The 23,741-nt window shown below is 40.8% G+C and overlaps 2 protein-coding genes across 6 annotated transcripts in view; one reads left to right on the top strand and one right to left on the bottom strand.

The window, feature by feature from the left end:
- ASPH (aspartate beta-hydroxylase) overlaps positions 1-23,741 on the top strand; it is a 414,018-nt gene that overhangs the window by 274,137 nt on the left and 116,140 nt on the right. The gene's annotated exons all lie outside the window — the stretch shown is intronic.
- The window catches only part of CLVS1 (clavesin 1), a 133,055-nt gene that overhangs the window by 65,025 nt on the left and 44,289 nt on the right, over positions 1-23,741 (bottom strand). The window contains exon 2 of the mRNA XM_079901412.1: positions 13,193-13,367. Within this exon, the coding sequence (XP_079757538.1) occupies positions 13,193-13,367 (175 nt within the window). The remainder of the gene's footprint in view (positions 1-13,192; positions 13,368-23,741) is intronic.

A 23,741-nucleotide genomic window follows, 5' to 3' on the forward strand; every position in this document is an offset into this window, starting at 1 on the left:
TACAGGCTTCTAATATGTGGTAAGTTTGGAAACTACATGGCCAAATTAAGAAAATAAACGGGCTCTAAGGGAAAGTTAGAGAGATTCTCTTAATGTAGCTATTTTGTGACACTTATTTGATGCTGCATATTCTGTATTCTATGAGATACAATTGTCACATAGTTAAATTCCACAAGGACAATGTGCTACTGCATTTCTTAGCCTTGGTATTTTCCAAGAATAATCTTATTTATTAAATTCCAAACATTAATAGTTTAGATCTTTGATGAAAAAAGTACAAGCAGATAGTACACCAAGTGCTGTGATGCAGGAAAGAATGATTGACTCGGGAACACCTGGACATGGGGGGTAGGTAAATCAAACTGTACTCTAGCAAAACGAATCTACCGTGTGGGAAGTCAGGATAGTAGCTACCTTTGGGAGTCAGCTACTGGGAGGGGGAAGGAGAGGCCTCTGGGTAACTGGCAGTATTCTTCTTCTTAATCTGCGTTTGATTACTTAAATGTTTTCATTTTCTGAAAACTCACTTGGCTGCACACTTACAGCTTGGGTAGTTCTCTGGATGTATATTAACATATCAATAAAAAGTTTATTGGGACTTCCCTGGTGGTGCAGTGGTTAAGAATCCGCCTGCCAATGCAGGGGACATGGGTTCGATCCCTGGTCCAGGAAGATCCCACATGCCTAGGGGCAACTAAGCCCGTGCGCCACAACTACTGAGCCTGTTCTCTAGAGCCCACAAGCCACAACTGCTGAGCCTGTGCGCCACCGTTACTGAAGTCCACGCACCTAGAACCCGTGCTCTGCAACAAGAGAAGCCACCGCCATGAGAAGCCCATGCACTGCAACGAAGAGTAGGCCCTGCTCGCCGCAACTGGAGAAAGCCCGCGTGCAGCAATGAAGACCCAACACAGCCAAAAATAAATTAAATAAATAAATTTATTTTAAAAAAATCTTTATTCTAAGTATAAAAACAAACTACTACACTTTGAAAAATTATCTTTGGGCTAAAAAGATATGTGGGAGCCTTGACATTCACCATCCACAGTGAAAGGAACCATCACCAATCAGTGCCAGCATTCTTTTTTACCTGAGCTGCATTCGGATTGTTTAGATTTGGTGTGGGAGGGCAAGCCTATTTTCCGTCCCTGACATAAGCACTAAGGCTATATCCATGAAGGTAAAGTTATAGATTTGTGGCATTGGGTGGTTACAAGGGTTGTAAGAATTATCTAGTCCAGTGTTGTCAAGAGTTGTCCCTGGACCAGCACATCACATCACCTGGCGACTTTTTGGAAATGCTAATTCTCACTCACCTACCCGAACACGCCCTCACCCTGTGCCGACCTACTGAATCAGACACTCCAGGGTTGGGACCCTGTAATCAGAACTTGAACAAACACTCCAGTGATTGTGGTGCGTGATGAAGTTTGAGAACCACTGCCCTCATCCAATCCCCATTGGGTTTTGCTGATGACTAATCTTAGGTCTACAGGTGTGATGCCATTTTCCCAAGGTTATCCATGGAATTACAGTTGCCAAACAGAAATAAAACTCGACTTCCTGATTCCTAGTTGCTACATTGGATGGCAAGTAGCGGATTGCAAGAAAACTTCCCTCTGATTTCTACCTTACGTTTCTAAGTGAAAATTTTTGTCATTTCCCACCATCTTTGGGGGGGCCCCCCTCCAACATTCTTAGTCTCTGTGGTTTGGGTTTAGCATCTTGGGTGGGCTCATAATCTCATCTGTCTAGAGCACCCTCAGTCCCCTCGCTCCTATCAAGAATGTGAAAAAGCCTGTCTGAAAATGAAGTCAGTACAGAGATCTCATCTTTGGTGTGCTGAGGAATGTCATCCTGGAACTAAACAATTCACAGAGGTCAATTCTTTGTCAGGACTGATCTTCCACAGCTGCGTGAAGGCCCTTAATATATTCCTCTGCTGAAAACTCTTGTCCAGTGGAAAAGTAAGGCGGCATACTCCTTCCAGAACCATCTTCCTGGTCCCTCTCCTCAGTCCACCCACCCCCCTGGGTCTGTGGGACATTCTTCTTGATAGAGTTATCTCCGTTTCTCCACCGCCCTCCTCAAACCAGAGCTTTCTAGATGCCATTCCCACGGCTACACTGAAATAGTTTCCCTTCTTGAAGGCCCATCCTTTTAGTTTCTTTTTTTTTTTTTTGCGGTACGTGGGCCCCTCACTGTGTGGCCTCTCCCGTTGTGGAGCACAGGCTCCGGACGCGCAGGCTCAGCGGCCATGGCTCACGGGCCCAGCCGCTCCGCGGCATGTGGGATCTTCCCGGACCGGGGCACGAACCCGTGTCCCCTGCACCGGCAGGCGGACTCTCAACCACTGCGCCACCAGAGAAGCCCTGTCCTTTCAGTTTCTTGATGAATGAGCTCGTCCTCCTTGTCAACCTGCCCCTTCTCTTTCATGGGCTCCTTCTCGTCTAACTTGGTCATTTTTGTTGCTCTTCACTTGGGTTCTTTTTCTCAGTCACTGGCTTCACTCCATAGTTTTTCTCCAAATGATCTTTCCTATGATTTCAAATACCACCAACTCTATAGATCCAGCCCAGACCTCTTCCCTCAGCTTATACTTAACATAAACAGTTAAATACCCCATGGCATCTTAAGCTCAACATGTCCAACACTCATTCTCTTCCCACACCTGCGCACTCCCGTCTGCACCATCTCGTGGGTCGACACCACCTCCGCCCTTCACCGGAGCTGCACACCCAGCTTCATCCTCAACTCCTGCGCTTCCGCTTTCCATTCTCAAGCATCCAGCCACCAAGCACTGCTTTGCTTTACTTCCTATGTCCTTATTGAATCCTTTTATCACTCCTAATTTCACCTTTGGTTGTTTCTTACTTGAATGATTGCAGTTGTCTTCTATTCGGTTCCCCTGCCTTTGAATCTTCCCTGCTCATACCTACCAAATTGATCCTGGATGAAATACCAATCTGCGGTGTCATCCTGCTTCAATATGTTCAGTGGCCCCCAACGTCTGCAGAAAGAGACCAAGCTCCTTAGCATGACACAGGGGCATACAAGCTGCTTGCCTGGCCCTTCCTTGTGCACGCCAGGATTATGAAATTAATTCTGCTTCTCTCTCTTAGTGAGTGATGTCTTGCCCATAATATCTCCTCTACTTGAAATTTCTCCCACCCTGCCTTCATGTAGCTATTCCACAGTCATCTGCTAAGAATCAGCGGAGGTGTGGCCTCACCCAGGAGGCCATTCCTAACTCCTCCTGCCTGGATTGGGATTTTATTAACCCGGTACATATGACCCTTCCTGCACATGCAACATTGTTTTCATCATTTGTTTATAGATCTGCCTCTACTCTGAATGATGACTTGTTGAGAGCAGGGACTGTATCTGTTTACTTTTGTGGCTGACTCAAAGTCAAGTCTTAGTAACTGTTTCTTGAATGGATGAATCTGAGCACTGGCTAGGTCTATAATGCATGAGAGTCCAGAAAAACCAGTTATCAAAAATATGCCAGAGATAGACCTATATAATTGGAACTGTTTTCAATGGGCCATCCTGTCTGCCATCTGGATCACCAGAATGTCTTTACCTCTAATCGTCTTCCTGAGTTTAATTGATATTTAACAAGGTAGAGCATTAAAAGGGATATTTTATTCCTCTGATATTTCTATAATAACATATTGCACTACTGCAAACTCAGAATTACAGCTTTGTGGCCTGAGAAAGTAGTTTGTTTAGAGAGAAAGTGTTCTTCAGGCACCCCTGGAGTGTTCAGAATGAATTAAGAACCTTCTTGGCAAAATATATACAAATATCCTTTTCCTTCAGTTGTTTGTATCTAATATTCTTTAATATATGAAAACTGTAAGCATCAAAGACTGTAAATGTTACTGCTTAAAAGAGTCCTCCAGGATGAAAGAGGTGAATTTTGACCCCATTAATCACTCAGCTACAGAGGCTTTGGGAGTGGACTCTGGTGATAATTAAAAGGATCACAACACATAAACAGAAAGAAAAAACACCTCAAGTGCCACAGTCTGAACGAGTAACACCAAGCTGGACCCAAGTCATTAACTGAGGTGAGAAGGTAGCTCACTTGTTTGGGGTCAGTGAACAGGCTGGTGAGGTCAAACTTCAGAGCTGAGGCAATGGAGAGCAATTTCATTTAAGTTCGTGAATTAGAGACACAGGAGCCCACAGATAAGGGCTGGCCTCTTCATTCTTTCAGTAGCATTCTGCCTTTCAGTGAGCACTGACTATGGCCTGGGCACTTTTCATTCACTATTTAATTTCTACCATAAACCTATGAGATAGTACTGTTTTGACACCACATTTTTACAGACAACAAAACCAGAACTGAAAGAGTTAAATGACTTGCCTGAGGTCTTAAAGTGGCAGATTCAGGACTGAAGCCCAAATAGTTGGACTCTGCTCTCACCTACACCAAGGCGTGGTTGTACCGGCAGCAGTAGCATCACCTGGGAAGGTTTTTGAAGGGTCAACTCATGGGCTCTTCTTCAGATCTACAGAATCAGAAACTGGGAGTGGGGTCCTGCCGTGTGTGTTGTAGCAAGTCCTCTGGGGAGTCTGTGTACTTACAGTTGCGATCCATCGCTTTATACCGCAATACCGTCTATTAGAGCAGTGCTCTCCAACTGTAATGTGAGTACACATCACCTGGGGAACTTGAAATGCAGATTGATTCAGTAGGTTTGGGGTAGGGCCTGAGAGTCTGCATTTCTAACCAGCTCCTGGTGATGTTGAGATTGCTGTTTTGTGGACTACACTGCATAATAAAACCCTAGAATGTAGCTTCAGGAAGCCAGGTTGCTTTGTTCTCTGCTGTCATCTGGTTTAGAAGAATACCAGACTCACCTTTTCTTTTGAATGAATACACCGCAAGTCAGTATGTCTGCATGTCTGAGTCATAGACTGTTGATTTGGTGTGAATCTACTTGTAACTCGAAATGCATCTGCCCAACCAGCCTTTACAAATTTCTAATCACACCGGTCATTCATTTACCCTCAGGAACTGTCAGGTTTCCCGGTGACTTGACGGACGTTTTACTGTTCTAGTCTTTCAAGTGAATAGAGCACTTTGGATTCCCCAAGGGCAAGTGAACATATTGTATGTTTTGGAAAAGAGATGGAAAATCAGAATGTGGGAAGGAGTGGGATGTGGAAAGGAGGCTAGAGAGAACGGATGAAGGTTGGAAACAGTTTAATGAAAGGGACACCCAGGAGATGGATGATTCCCAGCTGCCTGAGCCTCTGAGCCTTGCCCGCAATCCCCTCCCGCCTTTGGGTTAAGAGTTGGAAAAGCAATGAACCTCCTTCCACACTAGACTGGCTCAAAGCTGTTGGGAGAGTTTAAATCAAAGTAGATATAAGTATTATAAAACCATTTTTAACAAAAATGACAACAAAAGTCACACAGTAAACCTTAAACTGGAACAAAGAGTTAATGAACTGATAAAGTGTCTGATTGGCTGGAAGAAATTGACATAAGCACAGAAATGAGAAAAAAACAAAAAGCGTGCTTCCTAGATCTCCTCTGGTGAGTGAAAAGTAAGCTTCTCTAAACCCTTAACAAACATCTGGGTCCTTAGGGAATCAGATATTTTGTAAATAGCCTATGGGACAAAAGGCTATAGCTCTTCCTAAGTGAAACACTTCGGCACAGTAAATTCTTGAAGTATCTGGGTTGGCTGAACGTTGATCAACGCTGCGTGCGGATCGGAATGGTTGGGTGGCAGTGATTCACAAGAAATAATTCCAAAAATTGATTTTGGAAACGGTGCAAAACTCAAGAACAGGAGTTCAGCAGGCTGCTTATCCTGCCAGAATTCCCCAGCAGAATTGAGAGTAATGCTTTGCTCTATTAAAGTGGTGGCATAAATATTACTTCTTTGATTCAAATGTAAACAAGTTGTAATGAATAGATATAACGGCTCTTTTAGACATTATTGACCACATTTAAGAAATGAAACAGCAGAGTGAGAGAAAGTGACTTCTAGGCATTCTCAAAATTAGTATTTTTAACTCGAGTTTTTTGAACTAATATTCACAGAATATTTATGTATCTGGGACAACTTAATATTCTAAACAATGACATACCCCATTGTCCTAAAGGAGGAATATATACTGTATACACTATTAGAATTTCATGACTGGCTGATGCAAGGTAATTTTTGATGTAAAAACATCTGATTACCCCTTAAAGAGCAGTCTTGTACATGATTATTATTATTATAACTCATTAATTCAGCCTGTGAAATACATAACCAAAGTTCTATGCACATGCCATTTTTAAATTTTTTTATTTTTTTGCGGTACACGGGCCTCTCGCTGCTGTGGCCTCTCCCGTTGTGGAGCACAGGCTCCGGACGCTCAGGCTCAGCGGCCATGGCTCACGGGCCCAGCCGCTCCACGGCATGTGGGACCTTCCTGGACCGGGGCACGAACCCGTGCCCCTGCATCAACAGGCTGACTCTCAACCACTGCGCCACCAGGGAAGCCCTTAAAAGATTTTTATTGAAGTATAGTTGACTTACAGGATTATATTAGTTTTAGGTATATAACATAGTGATTAGATATTTTTATGAATTATACACCATATGAAGTTATTGTAAAATATCAACTATATTACCTTGCTGTATATAATATCCCTGCATCTTGTTTTTTTATAACTGGTAGTTTGTATGTCTTAATCCCCTTCACCTATTTTACCCCTCCCTGACCCTCTTCCCTCAGGTAACCACTAGTTTGTTCTCTATATCTGTAAGTCTGTTTCTGTTTTATGTTTGTTCATTTGCTTCGTTTTTCAGATTGCACATATAAGTGAAAACATGCAGTCTTTCTCTGTCTTCTTTATTTCCCTAAGCGTAATACCTTCCAGGTCCATCTGTGTTGTCGAAAATGGCAAGATTTCATTCTTTTTTATGGCTGAGCAATATTCGATTGTGTATATTTACCATGTCTTCTTTATCCATTCATCTGTTGATGGGCACTTAGGTTGCTTCCATATCATGGCTCTTGTAAATAATGCTGTTATGAACATTGAGGTACATGTGTCTTTTCAAATTAGTGTTTTCGTTTTCTTCATATAAATACCCAGGAATGGAATTGCTGGATCATGTGGTAGTTCTATTTTAAATTTTTTGAAGAACCTCCATACTGTTTTCCGTAGTACCAATTTACATTCCCACAAGCAATGTACTTTTCTCCACATCCTTGCTAACATTTGTTATTTCTTCTCTTTTCAATGATAGCCATTCTGACAGTGTCACGTGATACCTCCTTGTGGTTTTGACTTGCATTTCCTTGATGATGGACAGTGTTGGGCATCTTTTCATGTGCCTGTTGGCCATCTCTGTGTCTTCTTTGGAAAAGTACCTATTTAGGTCCTCTACCAATTTTTTAATTGGATTTTTTTTATGTTGAGTTATATACATTCTTTATATATTTTGGATAGTAACCCCTTATTGGACATAGCATTTGCAAATATTTTCTCCTGTTCAGTAAGTTGCTTTTTTGTTTTATTAATGGTTTTCTTTGCTGTGCAAAAGCTTTTTAGTTTGATGTGCTCGCATTTGTTTATTTATGCGTTTGTTGCTCATGTCTGAGGAGATAATCCATAAAAATATTGCGAAGATCAATGTCAAAGAGCATAATGCCTATGTTTTCTTCAAGGATTTTTATAGGTTTTAGTCTTACATTTAAGTCTTTAATCCATTCTGAGTTTATTTTTGTATATGGTGTGAGAAAATGTTCTAGTTTTACTCTTTTACATATAGCTGTCCAGTTTTCCCAGCCTCACTTATTGAAGAAACCATCTTTTCCCATTGTCTATTCTTGTCTCCCTTGTCATAGATCAAGTGACCATATGTGCATGGATTTATTTCTGGGCTCTTTATTTTGTTCATTTGATATCAGTATCTCTTTTCATTGCCAATACCATACTCTTTTGATTACTGTAGCTTTGTAGTATAGTTTGAACTCAGGGAGCATGATACTTCCAGCTTTGTTCTTTCTCAAGATTGCTTAGGCTATTCAGAACCTTTTGTGATTCTATACAAATTTTAGGGTCATTTTTTGTTCTGTAAAAAACACCATAAATATTTTGATTAGGATTGCATTGAATCTGCACATTGCTTTGGGTAGTATGAATATTTTAACAACATTAATTCTTCCAATCCATGAGCTTGGAATATCTTTCCTTTTATTCACATCTTCTTCAATTTCTTTCCTTAATGTTTTGTAGTTTTCAGCATACAGGTCTTTCACCTCCTTGGTTAAATTTATTTCTAGGTATTTTATTTTTTAAAAATTTGATTGTATTCTTGCTTTCTCTTTCTAATAGCTCATTATTAGTGTATAGATATGCAACAGACTTCTGTATATTAATTTCGTATCCTGTAAATCTACAGAACTTATTTATTTGTTCTAATAGTTTTTTGGTGGAGTCTTTCGGGTTTTCTATATATAGTATCATGTGATCTGCAAATAGTGACAGTTTTACTTCCTTCCAATTTGGATGCCTTTTATTGCTTTTCCTTGTCTAATTGCTCTGGCTAGGGCTTCCAAAACTTTTGTTAACTAGAAGTGGTGAGAGTTGGCATGCTTGTCTTGTTTCTGATCTTAGAGAAAAAGCTTCCAACTTTTCATTGTCAAGTATAATGTTAGCTGTGGGTTTGTCATAAATGCCCTTTATTATGTTGAGGTGTGTTTCCTCTATAGCAGCTTTGTTGAGAGTTTTTATCATGAATGAATGGTGAATTTTGTCAAATGCTTTTTCTGCATCTGTTAAGATGATCACATAATTTTTATCCTTTGTTTTGTTAATGTGGTGTATCACATTGATTGATTTGTGGGTATTGAACTGTCCTTGCACCCACTTGATCAGGATGTATGATCCTTTTAATGTGTTGTTGAATTCAATTTGCCAATATTTTTGTTGAGGATTTTTGCATCTATGTTTATCAGGGATATTGGCCTCTGATTTTCTTTCTTTTTAGTGTCTTTGTCTGGTTTTGGTAATGCTGGCCTTGTAGAATGAGTTTGGAGGTGTTCCCTCCTCTTCAACTTCCTGGGATAGTTTGAGGAGGATAGGTATTAACTCTTCTTTAAATATTTGGTAGAATTCCCCTGTGAAGCTGTCTGGTCCTGGACTTTTGCTTGTTGGGAGTTTTTTGATCACTGATTCAATTTCATTACTAGTAATCAGTCTGTTCAGTTTTCCATTTCTTCCTGATTCTGTCTTGAAAGATTGTATCTTTCTAGGTATCTAATCATTTCTTCTAGACTGTTCAATTTGTTGGTATATAACTGTTCATAGCATTCTCTTATGATTGTTTGTATTTCTGTAATATCTGTTGTAATTTCTCCTCTTTCATTTCTAATTTTACTTTTTGGTCCCTCTCTCTGTTTTTCTTTATGAGTCTGGTTAAGGGTTTATCAATTTTCTTTATCTTTAAAAAAAAAAAAACAGCCTTTAGTTTCATTGGTTTTTTAAATTCTTTTTGGTCTCTTTTTCATTTATTTCTGCTCTAATCTTTATTATTTCCTTCCTTCTACTAACTTATAATTGCCATTTAAAGCATTAAAATACAACTGGTAGACCCACACAGAAGACTGTCACCAAGCTGCTAGCCCAGTGCCCATCACCTCTGTATTACATGGGATCAACTCCACTTGGGGATAATTGGGACTGTATATAACCAAGAAAAAAAGCAGTTAAACATCCAGGTTCAAAATAAAGGAAGCTTCTCGACATGACATTACAGGGTATTAAACGTCTTTTGCTTATTGTGGTAGATATTCTGATATGCTGCCAGGCCCCCTTTAGGACTGAGTACTTATTTCCCAGCTGCTTGAGGTTGCTACCAGGAGAAAATTCTCAGATAATAGCTCCAGCCTCTGGAGCCCCAGGCTGAAGAGAGCTGCTTTGCCCAAACTCACAACCACTTCTCAGGACAGCCTGCGCCCAGTTACTGAACAATGTGGGAATATAAAGGTCCAGTCCCTTGGCTCCAGTCAGGGCCAACTCTGAAGGGTCATCTCAGTTTCAGAACACCTGAAGCTTTCATTGGAAATGACTGAATCCCAGCTTAACTCCTCCTGCTGCCAACCATTCTTCGTAGCTTCCCTTCTGCGGGTGCTGACCCCAAGAGCATTCCCTAATGAGTCTCCTGCATGTTAATCTCTGTGTCAGAATCTGCTCCTCAGAGAACCCAACCTGGAACAATTAGTACTTGAGGGTCTCACTGAACAACTTTCTTTGTAGAGAACTAAGAACAGAGGTAATAGAGCTAAAACTTAGGGTTTTGAAACTAGGTTGTGATGCAGGTGAAGGACTGAACAAAAATGATTCTAAATTCTCACAACCTGAACACCCCACCCCCTTCTCCTGCACGAGGTATTGTACTATCTGTGTGTGTTGAGGGGGTTGCCATATTTCAGGGCCCCAGATTCTCTAGGAGTTGATCAGCAGGTAATCCTAGATAACGCCTATGAACAGCTGAAACCCCAAACCAGATGGCCTAGCACAAAAGTAGTCTGATGAGTACCCCCGTGCCAGGTTACTTTCTCACATCTACCCCACAAAAGGCAGGACAGCAGAGAAAGCAAGTTCCCTTCACTGGAACATAGGGTCTCCCTCCCCTGCAATCTCCTGCATGTCTACAGGACACTCGAACCTCTTTGGGCCTCTCTGATGGTGCAGAGGAAAAAAGAACAGCAGTGACTTCTCATCTCTCACTGACCCTTTCCTTTTCTCCAGTAAAGTCCATGGCCTTTACCCATGCCAGTGGTGTTATGAGATTTATCTTGAACTTTCATGGCTGACAAGTGGAGACCTGTATGGGCTCTTCCTTGTACCACCGTGTGACCACAAAGACATGAATTCTGCTAGTATCAGTTAGGACTTTTTTGAAATGCCATAAGCAGTTAGTGGTTACACTGTGGATGGAAGCAATCCCTGCAGTGATATAAGGTCCCCGGGAGAGCTGGTAGAGAGGTGACCGTGGTGTCCGAATTCCCGCAACGCCCGCAAGAGGATAGCCTGGAGCGAGAAGTTGCCAGTGGCTGGCCAGAGCTGACCACCCACTGTAGGGCAAGAACCAAGCCAACAAGCTCGTTAGGACAGGGAGCCCATATCCCAGACAGAGGAGCTGCGTCCAAGCTCAGCTTCTCCTGGCAGGAGGGTCTGCACCTTTTTAAGAGTTCTTAGGTCTTCAGGGTCTGGGCAGGCAGAATTCACAGAAAAAGCTGCATCCCAGTCCAGACAGCCTGACGGGCCTGATGCTTTCCCACAGTCAAGGGAGTTTACCTTGTTTAGCAACAGAGAGGTCCAGGCCATTGCTCTGTGAGATGCTGGGAGGAGGAAGTACTTTTTCTCCACTCTGACCCTGACCCCATGCATCTCCCCTTCGCCCAGTAGAGGCTATTCTTTAACCAGAGCTATAGGACGTTGTGGAGTTCAACCCGGACCCTGGTACATGAAGAGAGAAGGCCCAGATATGACTCGCTTTGCCCCACAAAAGGTCATCTAGTATTTCTTGTAAAAATATATTACAAACTTATGTACAGTTTTATGTTTTAAAACACATTCACATGCATTAACTCAGTAAGACCCACATTAGCCTAGAGAAGTTGGCAGGGGACATGTTATATAATCCACACATTTCCAGAAATAAAAATTGGAACACAGGGTTGGAAAAAGTACATTTTTCTTCCTGATTTATGAAAAATCTTATAAATACATAGAATTTGAATCACAGCTACTTACACATGTAATGAATTATCTCTTTTTAGAAAGATAAAATTATATGAAGCTTGTACTACACCACAGAAAATCCTGGAAATATGGCCAGCATAATTATAGGGAATGAAATAAACCTTGCAGCTTACTTTAAATCTCCCTTTGATAAAAGCTTTAAGGAGAGAAAGATCAGATGTTCAGAGGCTTAGATGAGAGGACGCTGGAGAAAAAGAGAGCTAAGAGAAAGTGATGGACAGTAAAGGACAAACAAGTCTATGATTGAGGGTTTTTTTAAGGCAAGGCAGGATACTCTGTAGTCTAGAAATGCAAAAGCAAATTTAAAAATGTGCCCCCGATACACTGTGTGATGTAACTCCCCAGGGTAATGTGGCATTCTTGGGACAGTGTGTACTTGTTCCTCTTCTGAAACAGGAAACCCTTTCAACAAAATAAGTTCCATTCAATAAACATGAGTTTACCAGAGGCCCTGTAAGTGCTGCATATTTGCTGGGAGCCAAATGTGAATCAGCCACAGTTTAAGAAACAGGCCCATCGATTACTCATCACACTAGAGTACGACGGGTGATGGAAATGGGTTTCCCAGTCTTGTGCTTTGAAGAGCTTGAGTAGTGGCTGCTTGATCTGAGAATTAACAAATAGTTTGTGATCTACGTAGCTGCGTGTAACTGCCGTCTGTTGGGAGTCAGTCTTCCTACAAAATGAAGAATGGACTTGAGTTTTGTCTATGCTGATTCTGAATCTTCCTGAACAATGATAATGCCTCACCAGGAAGCTAAGCAGCGTTGCTTAGCTCTGAGTTTGCTACTTTTCATGGAATCACCGGTCCTTAAAAGTAGAAGGGACCCCAGGAACTGACTACCCTAACCTCTACACAGCACAAAAACCCCTTCCCCAAAGTCCTGACAACTGGTCATACAAACAGGAAGTAGAGTTCCATATGCTTCCTTTGCACTGACATGATTTACTTTATAACAAACACCTCAGCACGTTGCCTTCGGAGAAGTGAGGACCCACCGGGTATATTTTCATGTGCAAAGATGCTTCCAGAAACCCTGGGAAGCTTCCATGCCACTGCAATAGAAGGGCACACTCATAAAGTAGATGTTTTCTGGTTTTAATTTGTGTGAACTCTCACGTGGATTTGGCTAAACATCTCCAAGCTTTATTCATAATCGCAGCGGTAGGTAATTTGTGCCCGTGGTAACAGTAGTTTAGAGTTGTTAATGAAAATGGAAGCTAATTTTTTTAAAAAAATCATCTCAACTCAGGCTGGGGTAAAAATACAGAGTATTCACAGGTGGATTCTATCAAAGTTTTCTTTTTCCATTCTCAAAGGCAAACATTACTTGGGTTGCAATAAGAAAAGAGCACACAGTCGCATACTATCTCATATGGTACATTCATTGAACATACCTGCAACCCTTCAATGGCCAGTTTGAGGATTGATGGTGTCAGTTTGGAGGCTTGTTTGAAGGAAAAATTACTCCAGTCTATAATTAAAATGAAACCATTTATCTGGAGCTCCGGATCTTCAATAAGGACTTCCAATGACAGCAGGATGGCCCGGAGGATGTCTGTGAAGGAGTTCCTGCAGCCAAAGCAGAAAGGAGAGGCTGTGCATGAATATTAGCAGGTGATAGGACTTTGTGTGTGAAGCACTGGCTGCCTGTCCTCTGCTCCGTGAGCCCAGCCTGCAGGGTAACACCAGTGTCCTGTACCCAAAGTGACAGAAAATACATTTGCTAAACTTCACAGGAACAATGCTTTGAGAATCACAGGATGGAACCTCCCTTTGATCTGACTGCACCAGAACCCCAAACTTTACAAGATGTCTCTCTTTTGTGTTTCCTTGGGTCTCTGGTCTCTTGCTTCCACCACAGACCTGATTGCATTTCACTGAAATGCATCCCTTACTTGTCTCTCCTTCCTGGGCCATAATCATAGTTGCGGCCCCCGTATCTAGCTACTTAATGAATATTGCTGAAAAAATGAGGTAAGGCCTTCATCAGAGGCACTTGTTTTGATTAAACCTCTTGTTCTTTTTGTATCGTTAAAATCTTGCTCAGAGTGTAAAAACAACTGTGCAATTGCTGCTATTTTTTAGCCTCAATTCATGAATAGAGAAAAATAAAGAAGAATAGCTTATTTTCATTGAAGGTTTGCAGAGTGTGATTCAGGAAGGAAATCGCTTGGAGTACAACAGTAACTATGACAACAGGTAGACCTGAATACAAACTAGAGTGACGGTTCTCTAGTGTTGTATGTGTTCTTCCACATCATATATTCCCAGTCACCAGTTGATTTTTGTTTTAAATAATTTTCAGACACGAAGAAATGATGGCATATTTTGCTAATTCTCCCAGCAAATTATTTGAGCTAAAAATTTAAGCTCTTAAAGGATCTCTAAACTCTGTGGATGTCAAGTGATGGCAAAATCTGTTACTTCCTTCAGGCTATCATTACAATCAGAAGCTGTATCATCTTGTGAAACCAGATGAAATGAACAGATTGCTGAGCATTTCAATCTGATTCAAATTATAACCAAAGCTAATGATTCTAGATTTTGGAAATCAGAAAATATGTGATTAAATATGGGATTAACAGATACAAATTACTATACATAAAATAGATTCACATCAAGGATTTACTGTACAGCACAAAGAATCATACTCAATATCTTGTAATAACCTATAATGGAATGTAATCTGCAAAAAATCCTAAAACTGTATCACTGTGCTGTACTACCGAAACGAACACAATATTGTCAATCATCTGTACTTCATTAAAACAAAAACAAAACAAACAAAAAACCAGTAAGAATTTACTGAGTGGCTGTTATAAACTCAGAGCTCTGTCTAATACTTGAAGTTATAGAATAGTATGTCATATTTCTACTTTCAAAGAGCCCTTAATTTAGTTGGGGTGGGGTAGCAGATTAGCAAAATGAGTTGAAAGGGTTTGATAAAATGAGTAATTAGGAAGAGCTTACAGAGGAATGAAAGCTTGGGCTAAGCCTTGAAGGGTAAATAGAATTTTGGATAAGTGGGCAAAAGAGTAAGACATCTCAGGAAAGAGGAGTGACACGTGAAAAATACAGATATTAGCCCATTCTGTTTCTGTACAGTTCTTCTTACTCAAAAGGTCTTCCTTATATCAAGCAAAACTTTTCCTCCCCGAAATCCACCCACTGAGTATAGTTCTGCTACAAAGAAGAGAACCTCAGGTCTTCCTATACCACACACTAAATTATCTAAACATGGTGGACATGACGCCCTATATAATCTCTAGATTAATATATATATATATTAGTAACTTTAGCCGTGTCTCATAGGAAGTGGTTTTTAATAATGTTCTCATCATTTTCTTTTACATATATTCTCTTCTAAATTTTAGAGATGTCAAATCCTATTAATGTAGGGTCAGTTTTCACTAGGGCTTTGAGTTTTGTTTTTGGATTCATGGCAAATAGGATCTAAAGACCCGAGTCTTTTCTAGAGATACAGCTTTGTATTGGGAAGAAACATTGATCTAAGTGGAGCGTGAGACCAAAGATTGTGAGCTTAGGCAGTTCCAAAGGAAAATATGGAAATGCCCAATGGTAAACTATAAATGACATTAGGGAATTAGAGAGTCTGATCCTGCGTAAGCTTTCTTAGCAAGAATACACACATGGAGAGAATCAGGAAACTCAGAAAAGCTAAGCCTTATGTAAAGCTTACATACAGTTCTGAGGTTGAACGAAGAAAGGTTAAGGAAATAAAAAGTGAGAGAGGGCTTCCCTGGTGGCGCAGTGGTTGAGAGTCCGCCTGCCGATGCAGGGGACACGGGTTCGTGCCCCGGTCCGGGAAGATCCCACATGCCACGGAGCGGCTGGGCCGGTGAGCCATGGCCGCTGAGCCTGTGCGTCCGGAGCCTGTGCTCCACAACGGGAGAGGCCACAGCAGTGAGAGGCCCGCTTATAGAAAAAAAAAAAAAAAAAGTGAGAGAATCATGATAGTAATGTGTTTTCTAAAAAGGGGGTTAGTGTTTCAAGAAGGATATGATAGATTGCATTACTGACCCCAATTCTTCACTTATCTGAGCATCCACACACTAGCTATGTGTTGACCTCATTGATGAGAATGTATTTCTTGCCCTTTGGCCATGTGACTTGCTTTAACTGATGGTATGTGACTGAAATGACAGTGTACCAATTTGGGGCCTAGCTCTTAGAGACCTCAGATGTTACTTGTTCTCTTGCTTTCTGCCGTTGCCATGGAAAAACATATGCCACAGCTAGACTGCTAGACTGAAGAGAAGAATGACTCCCCAGCCAGCCAGCCAGCTAGCAGATCTTTGAAAGAAGCAGAGCCACCCAGCTGACCCCAGCCTAGATGAACACTAGCTGCCCCACAGATGTGTGAGCAACAGTAAATCATTGCTTTTCTAAGCCATTGAGTTTGGGGATGGTTTGTTGTAAATTAATAGCTACCCAATACCATAAGGTCGTTAACCAAGTCAGACGCAACAGAAAGATGAAGGAGAATAAGGAAGGAGAAAGGGCTATTGTATTTGACAACAAGTAGATCTTTGGAGAATTTTGAGATAGCCCTTTTCGTTGAACAGTGAAGACAGACATCATTGATTATGAAGATCTTTAGCAAATCGCTTAATTGCTACCGCATTTTACTCCTCTGTAAATGAGAGATAGCACCTCTTCCATCACATATCCACTTGTATTCACTCCCAAGAAAGAAACATTGACTCTTGGAAACTTGAAAACTATTTTATACGTTTTCAAGACCAGAACCTTACTGACGGGTAGGCATTTGCAATGAATGAAGTATTATACTTACGGGGTGATCCCAGGAGAAAAGTAAAATAATTTTGGAATTCACTATAGTTTCCAAATGTTTGAACACTTCACTTTTCTAGAAGAACTAGAAAGTTGGGCAGCAAAAAGTTGAATGGGATGGGTCTCAAGTCATGAGGGTTACCCCTGTTGAGGGGTGTGACCGCCCCCTATATCTTAGCTGATCATTAGCTTGAACTCCTTACTTCCTGGCTTCCTCAAATGGATTTCCTCTTTCTTATTTATGATATCTTTGAGTTGTGAAATCCTCTCAGCTTTTTATAATTTGACATACCAAATACTTTATATAGTTACTCCGCCCTCATGGAGGTGGAACGTAGCTTCTCACTCCTTAAGTGTGGGCTGAGCATAGTGACTTTTCTTTTCAAAGATCTTGTACAGTGTGGAAAGGGAGGGAGAAAGAGTAACTTTACGAGAGAAACCAGACAAACACTTTCTCAGCCAGGTGACTAGGGTCGACATCAACAGAGATAAATCATGTTGAGAGTAGTTCCCCTTGATATGATGATGAAAATCATACTTTACCTCTGTAATCTTCCTCCCCCAAAACCATAACCCCAGATTAGTCAAGGGGGAAACATTAGGCACATTCTAATTGAGAAACATTCTACAAAATACCTGACCGGTACTCTTCAAGATTGTCAAGTTCATAAAAAACCAAGGAAAGTCTGAGAAACCGTCACAGCCTAGATGAGCCTAAGGAGACATGAAGACTAAATGTAATGGGATGTTTTGGATGGGATCCTGGGACAGAAGCAAGATATTAGGTAAAAACCAAAGAAATCTGCATAAAGCATAGGCTTTAGTGAATAATAATGTATCGTATTGGTTCATTAGTTGTAATAAATACACTATACTAATGTAAGATATTAATAATAAAGAAAACCCAATGCAGGGGATAGAGCAACCTTCTGTACTATCTTCACAATAATTCTGTAAATCTACAATTGTTCTAGGTAAAAAGTTAATTTTTTTAAACTGCTTACTGGAGTTCGTAATCTGCCATGGTAAGTTTCCATGAATCTCTTCCAGAATTTCCAGAATTTACTCATTCTACCAACTCATTTAGACTTACAGCACGGTTTAACTCTAATAAACCGGGGCGGGGTGGGGAGGGAATTATTTTCTGTATTGCCTACAATCGCAATTCTCTCAGTGTCGCGGGGCACTTATCTCAAAATGAACTAACAGGTGACAAGTGGATATTCAGATTTTTTCAGTCTTCTTCTATAATTTGCAAGGCATTTACATAGTCAGCTATGGATTAGATCAGTTTTAGTTTGATAATTAAAAGCTCAAATGTGAAAATGTGCGAAAGCTCTGTGAATGGCAAATTGCCAGTGACATGTAAAGAACTTTTCTCAAAAAGGGATAATTTTGTATTAATTAGGACTTATTAAGGGTTTAGAGGTGGAGGTTCATCATTATATTATGAGCAATTAGAGATTATGAAAATGGATGCATTTGTAGTTCTACTGTTGTTTTTATGAATTGAGCACCCAGCATTGCCACCCGAGGCTTTAAAGTCTAAGTCCACAGCGTAATACAAATGAGATGCAAAATAGTGTTTTATCTCTAAGAAGATATTTAAGTTTCAAGAAGTGACTCCTTTGTGCTTTGAATTTTTAGTGGAGATTTTAGAGCCTAGATCCCAGGGCTAGACGCATATAAGAAAAAAGAGACTACCTGTGATCAGATAACCACTTAAAGAAATAATGTGGTTGCCAGTGACACTATTTCTCAGAAAAAGTGGTGGGAAGCCTCTTAGTTAATTCTGAAATCACAGTGCCTATTTCTGTGCTAATTCTTCTGCATATAACAGCAAGAAGTCTGTTAATATTAGTAGTTAAAGCTCTTTTGGCCAGTTCTTGAAACCTCTTCACTTTACAGTCAATATCATTGTGTTTATGACTGTTGCTTGGAGATTTTTAGGGTCCTCCTTAAACCACAAACTAGTTGTGCAGATGGTTTGCCACCAATATCTATTTGCAGCAGGTGCAGAAACATTGCATCTGAGTATGTTTCTTTATCTCTTCATCCCATTTGAAGTTTCTTTCAAAGTGAATTACTAAAATAACCACAGCATGACTTTCACAGTTCCTACTTAGCCCCTTTTCTGATAACGTTGCCTAAACCAACATGGAGAGGAATATGTGCTCCCTCTGCAACTCTTCTGATGCATTTTGGCCTCTAGATATGGCAAGAACCCTCTGAGTAAAGTGGCAAAAGAGTCTATACTCAAGGGCTTGACATCCTGGCTCTGCCACTCAACAAGCATGCAACTCTATGTAGAAGGACTGAAGTCCAACGTGGGGTGATTTCCTGTTTCTCCATGTAGGGGGCTGTTGCGTGGTTATGCAGAATTACATGTGCGAAGAGCTTGGTGAATTGGAAAGTTCATCCCAATAGGATAGGAGGCAGTATTTGTACTTGCATGGAATATAGAGATACCCCTTTTGGTTACACTGCTTTCGTGGTGGTGATGGCAGCAGGACAATAGGAAATGTGCAAAACTCCATTGTGTTCTGTCCAGATGAACCTATTTTCTCCTCTTCTAGGGCTGAGGGTCTTTGATAAGTGGTTTGGCATGGGAATTCGGGTGATATATTTTCCTAAATGGGTTCTAATAATTTGTATGTGAAGCAGGTTTCAGCTGGCTGGTGTCTGTGTATCATTATGCATCTAGGCAAACAAATCTATATTTCTCAATGAGGTAATCAAGAAAAAGTAAAATAAATAATTGTGTTCAGATAATATTAGGTCAAGGAAGATGCTAACCAGAATGTTTAACTTTGCTGTGGTAGAATTAACATTTGCAAGACCTTAATCTTAAATGTATTACCCTGAATGTTAGCTGGAAAGTCAATCAGTTAATTACTTGTCTTAGCAGGGATGGTCTCCCAGAGAACAGAAGCCTGGGATTTAACTCTGCCTCATATGGTTTGATGAAGCTCATATGATTAAGAGGAGTAAGAAAGAAAAGGAAGGAGAAAGCAGGGAAGAAAGGAAGGAGGAAGAGAAAAAGAGAGAAGAAAGAGAGAGAGAGAGGAAGGAAGGAAAGAAAGAAAAGAAAGAAAGAGAAAGAAAGGAAAGAAAGAAGGAAAGGAAAAGGAAAAGAAAGAAAGAGAGAAAGAAAGGAAAGAAAGAAGGAAAGGAAAAGGAAAAGAAAGAAAGAAAGAAGGAAAGGAAGGAAGGAGGAAAGAAAGAAAGGAAGAAAAAAGGGGAAACGGAGGGAGGAGGAAGGGTGGGAGGGAGCCCCAACTCACCTCCAACTCAAGCATTTGCTTATGGAGGACAGAACATAAAGGGTAATGTTCTTGTCTAAGAACAGGGCCCGGCTTTTGAACTAGTATAGAGAAAATAGTGATGTAAATGGTGAAAACAGCGTTCTCTCACTCAAGTAAAGTATGAAGATAAGAGACTGTTTCTTTAGACCAATCCTGACAGGCCCATCCATCTCAGGATATAGACACAAGAATGCAGAGTATTCATATCCACCAGTAAAAAGGAAACTGAAACGAAAGTTTTCAAATTCCAATTTGCCAGGGTTTCTCCTTGTTTGTGTTTCTATGGTGAGCAAGTGTATAAATCATCTGTGTGTGTGTGTGTGTGTGTGTGTGTGTGTACACAAACAATGAATTCATCTTTTAGGGTTGCCTCCATTCGGGCTTTTTTAATTTTAAATGAGAAGCTGGTTTGAATAAATAAAAACAATATTTTATTACGTTTGGTCCAAGTGCTTCTAAATTCTCCCAAGAGTTGAAGAGAATGAAATGAACATCAAATGCTTCTATCTGCTCACTTAAACAGTTAATGAAATTTATCATCACTCAATGATTTATTTTAAAAGTTTTGAAGTACCTAAAACCGGATAAGGAATCAGGAAGGCATTTATTCAAAGATATGACAAAATTTTACTTTGTGGAAGACACATAAGATAAAAGGATATTTTTTACTCTTCTGCTAGTAGATGGAAACCAGTAGAAGACATTAAAAAATACATACATGGGAGGCAGTGAGGCACAGTCATTAAAAGCATAGGGTTTGGAGTTAACAGACTGATTCAAATCTCAGCTGTTCTGTGTAAGCTTAGCGAGTGAGTTTTATCTCTCTGTGGTTTAGTTTCCTCATCTGTAGAAAGAGGATCCTAGCACCTACCTCCCTGGTAATGATAACATGAGCTAATGTACACAAAGTCATAGAGCAACTGACTTGTTCTATCCATGGAATGAGTTGATGGTCATGTTGGTTTTCATTATTACATAAGTGAACGTGGTATCAGGTGGAAAGTGATAGGAATCGCAGAGTGTTTGGGAGTTATAAGGCAAGGTCACCCATGGCTGGGAGGTTTCAGAACATCTTCAGTTGGGCTGTGAAGAATGGGAAGGTTTGGATGCTGGACGTAGAAGGAAAAGGGCAGAAGGAGCCACGTAAACAGTAAGTTCTGAGAGTGTAGAGACTGTTGTATTGGGAGCAATGGCAAGTTTGCCAGTGCCACTGGGGCAAGTGTAAAGGAATAGAAACAAGGTTAGAATTGTGATCCGTCTTCATCCTGCTTGCTGGGAGAACTACCGGCTGTTTATGCAGAGTAAGGGAGCAACAGCAATTATGCTGTAGGAAGATTTGAACTGGTAACAGAGATTATGTGGATTGGAGTTAGGAGACTGAAGACACAGAGTCCAATTAAGAGGAGGCCATTGCAATATAGTGAGAGCTGAATGGGGATGTAAAGAGAGGAAGGTCAGAGGTACTATTAAGGACAAAAGGAACTCTGCTGGGTAGGAGGGGAGTTAGAGGTGCTATAGTTGTATCTAGTTCTTACACGGTAAGGATCAGCACCCAGGACAGCAACGCACAATATTAATATTAGTTATTAATATGACTTGACTTCGGGGCTGTCAAGGGGGTGCCGAGAAGTGCACAGTTGTGCGGGGTCTGCATTCCTGCCACTCAAGTGATGAAATACCACCCTAAGTAGAAGCCATGTCTGCAGAAGAGAATATTTCCTGTTCTCTTTGCAAGAAGGGACCACTTGCCTCTCTAACCTAGACTATGAGCTCCATCAGGGGTGGAAGTGTGTAGTGTTTGTCTTTGAATCCCTGTCAATCACCAGTACCTATACATAGTAGATGCTGAATAAATGATTCTTAGTAAATGAACGAAGGCAAACATGTTGAACCAACCTGTTGGAGGCTTTGAAACACTGAAAATAGACAAAACCCACTCTGGGAGCAGCACTGGGTACATTTTCTTCCTCTTCAGTGTCTCTTACGCTCATTGATAGGAGCAGTGATGGCAGATGTAGGTCCTTAAGCCCTTTTTCCATTGTGGCTCATATTTATAAAATAATATGCTACTAAGTACCATGTGTACAAGAATTGGAAAGAAAACCAGGCTTTAAGGTTAATTTGGGGGACCTTCCTGGTGGCGCAGTGGTTAAGAATCAGCCTGCCAATGCAGGGGACACGGGTTCTACCCCTGGTCCGGGAACATCCCACATGCCGGGAGCAACTAAGCCCGTGCGCCACAACTACTGAGCCTGCGCTCTAGAGACCGCGAGCCACAACTACTGAGCCCGTGAGCCACGACTACTGAGCCCGCGTGCCTAGAGCCCACGCTCCACAAGGGAAGCCACCGCAATGAGAAGCCTGCGCGCCGCAACAAAGAGTAGCTACCACTCACCGCAACTAGAGAAAGCCCACGCTCAGCGACGAAGGCCCAACGCAGCCAAAACTAAATACATAAAATAAATAAATTTATTTTTAAAAAAAGGATTAATTTTGGTTTAGGAGAGGGCCGTGGCTGTATTCACGTAAGGTTAGTGTGGGCGGTAAGAAGATTACAATCTAGAACAGTTAATAATAAATGCTAGACAGATGTCTACAGATAAGAAGGCTAGTATACCACAAGATTCTTAGCTCACTGGGAAAGAACTGGTCCCAAAACACCACTTTAAGACAGCCGAAATACAAGCAAGGAAGAGGTTTATTTCATTAGCCCTCTAGATGGGGATTGGGCCAGGGCCTATAGGAGCAGCAGCCATGGAAGAAAAAACACCCCAATGGGAGTCAGCTCTGGGCAGTCCATCCATTACTAAATGACTATGACAAACTAGTTTCATGCTTATCTATTCTGGTAACTCTTGGGCTGAAGAGCTTCAGAAAAGTAAAAACTAGGAAGAGTCTCAAGAATGCAAAGGAAGCACTTAAGACTAGACGTGGAGCTATGATTATATCAGCCTAACGGGGGTCACAAACAGCAAGATCTCCTCTGACATGGGTGAATGAATATGAATGGCCACATCACTCTTACTTACAATGGAATTCAATTGATATTTATAGCTCTTGCGTGGAGTTCATGGTAGTGTACTAGCCACTGCTTGAAATGGAATATTCTTTCCTCTAAGTCTGTCTGGCTCTTATAGCCATAAAATCACTTTCAGGATAAGACATTGGACAATAAGGTGAGGAGGCATTTTAGGAAAACATACATCCCGTGGGACTACACTGCTTTGAATGATTTTGCCCTCCTGAGGTCCTTCCCTCTGAGTGATATGCTGCAGTCACTCTTGCAATCAAGATTCCTTTCTGAAATCACAAACTGTGTGCAAGACAGTTTGAACTAAATAGTGCATTAGCAAGCTCTATAGATGTTACCTTTCATGGAAGGCATACCTGTGACTTGAGTTGGAAGTATGCAGCATCTCATAATTTTAATTAATTCATAAAATTGCCCGTCTCCAATGAAAACTCCAAACCTCTGTACTTAACGAAGAGATCAGTGTATTCTGACAGGATAGCAAGATCTTAAAACCAAGAGAAGTCCCAAGGTTCTAAAATTAGTTGCCTGTAACTAGGAGTCTCAACCCTGAAAAATATGGGTAGTTCACATCAGAAGCTTCAATAGAGACTGATTGAATTCAGAGAGTCTGCAATCTGATTGAAGTTTTCAAAGTTGGTTTATCCTTTCCCCTTTTGAAAATTCTAGCCTTCTAATCATAAGCTACTTAAACAACAGCAAGCAATCAAAGGTATGCAGGATTAAAAGGAGAGAGCCACAAGGAGATCATTACATAATGGAAAGAAAAGGCTTATTTTTGTAGATAATATA

The sequence above is a fragment of the Stenella coeruleoalba genome (genome assembly GCF_951394435.1).
Source record: "Stenella coeruleoalba genome assembly, chromosome: 17".
NCBI classification, from domain to species: Eukaryota; Metazoa; Chordata; class Mammalia; order Artiodactyla; family Delphinidae; genus Stenella; species Stenella coeruleoalba.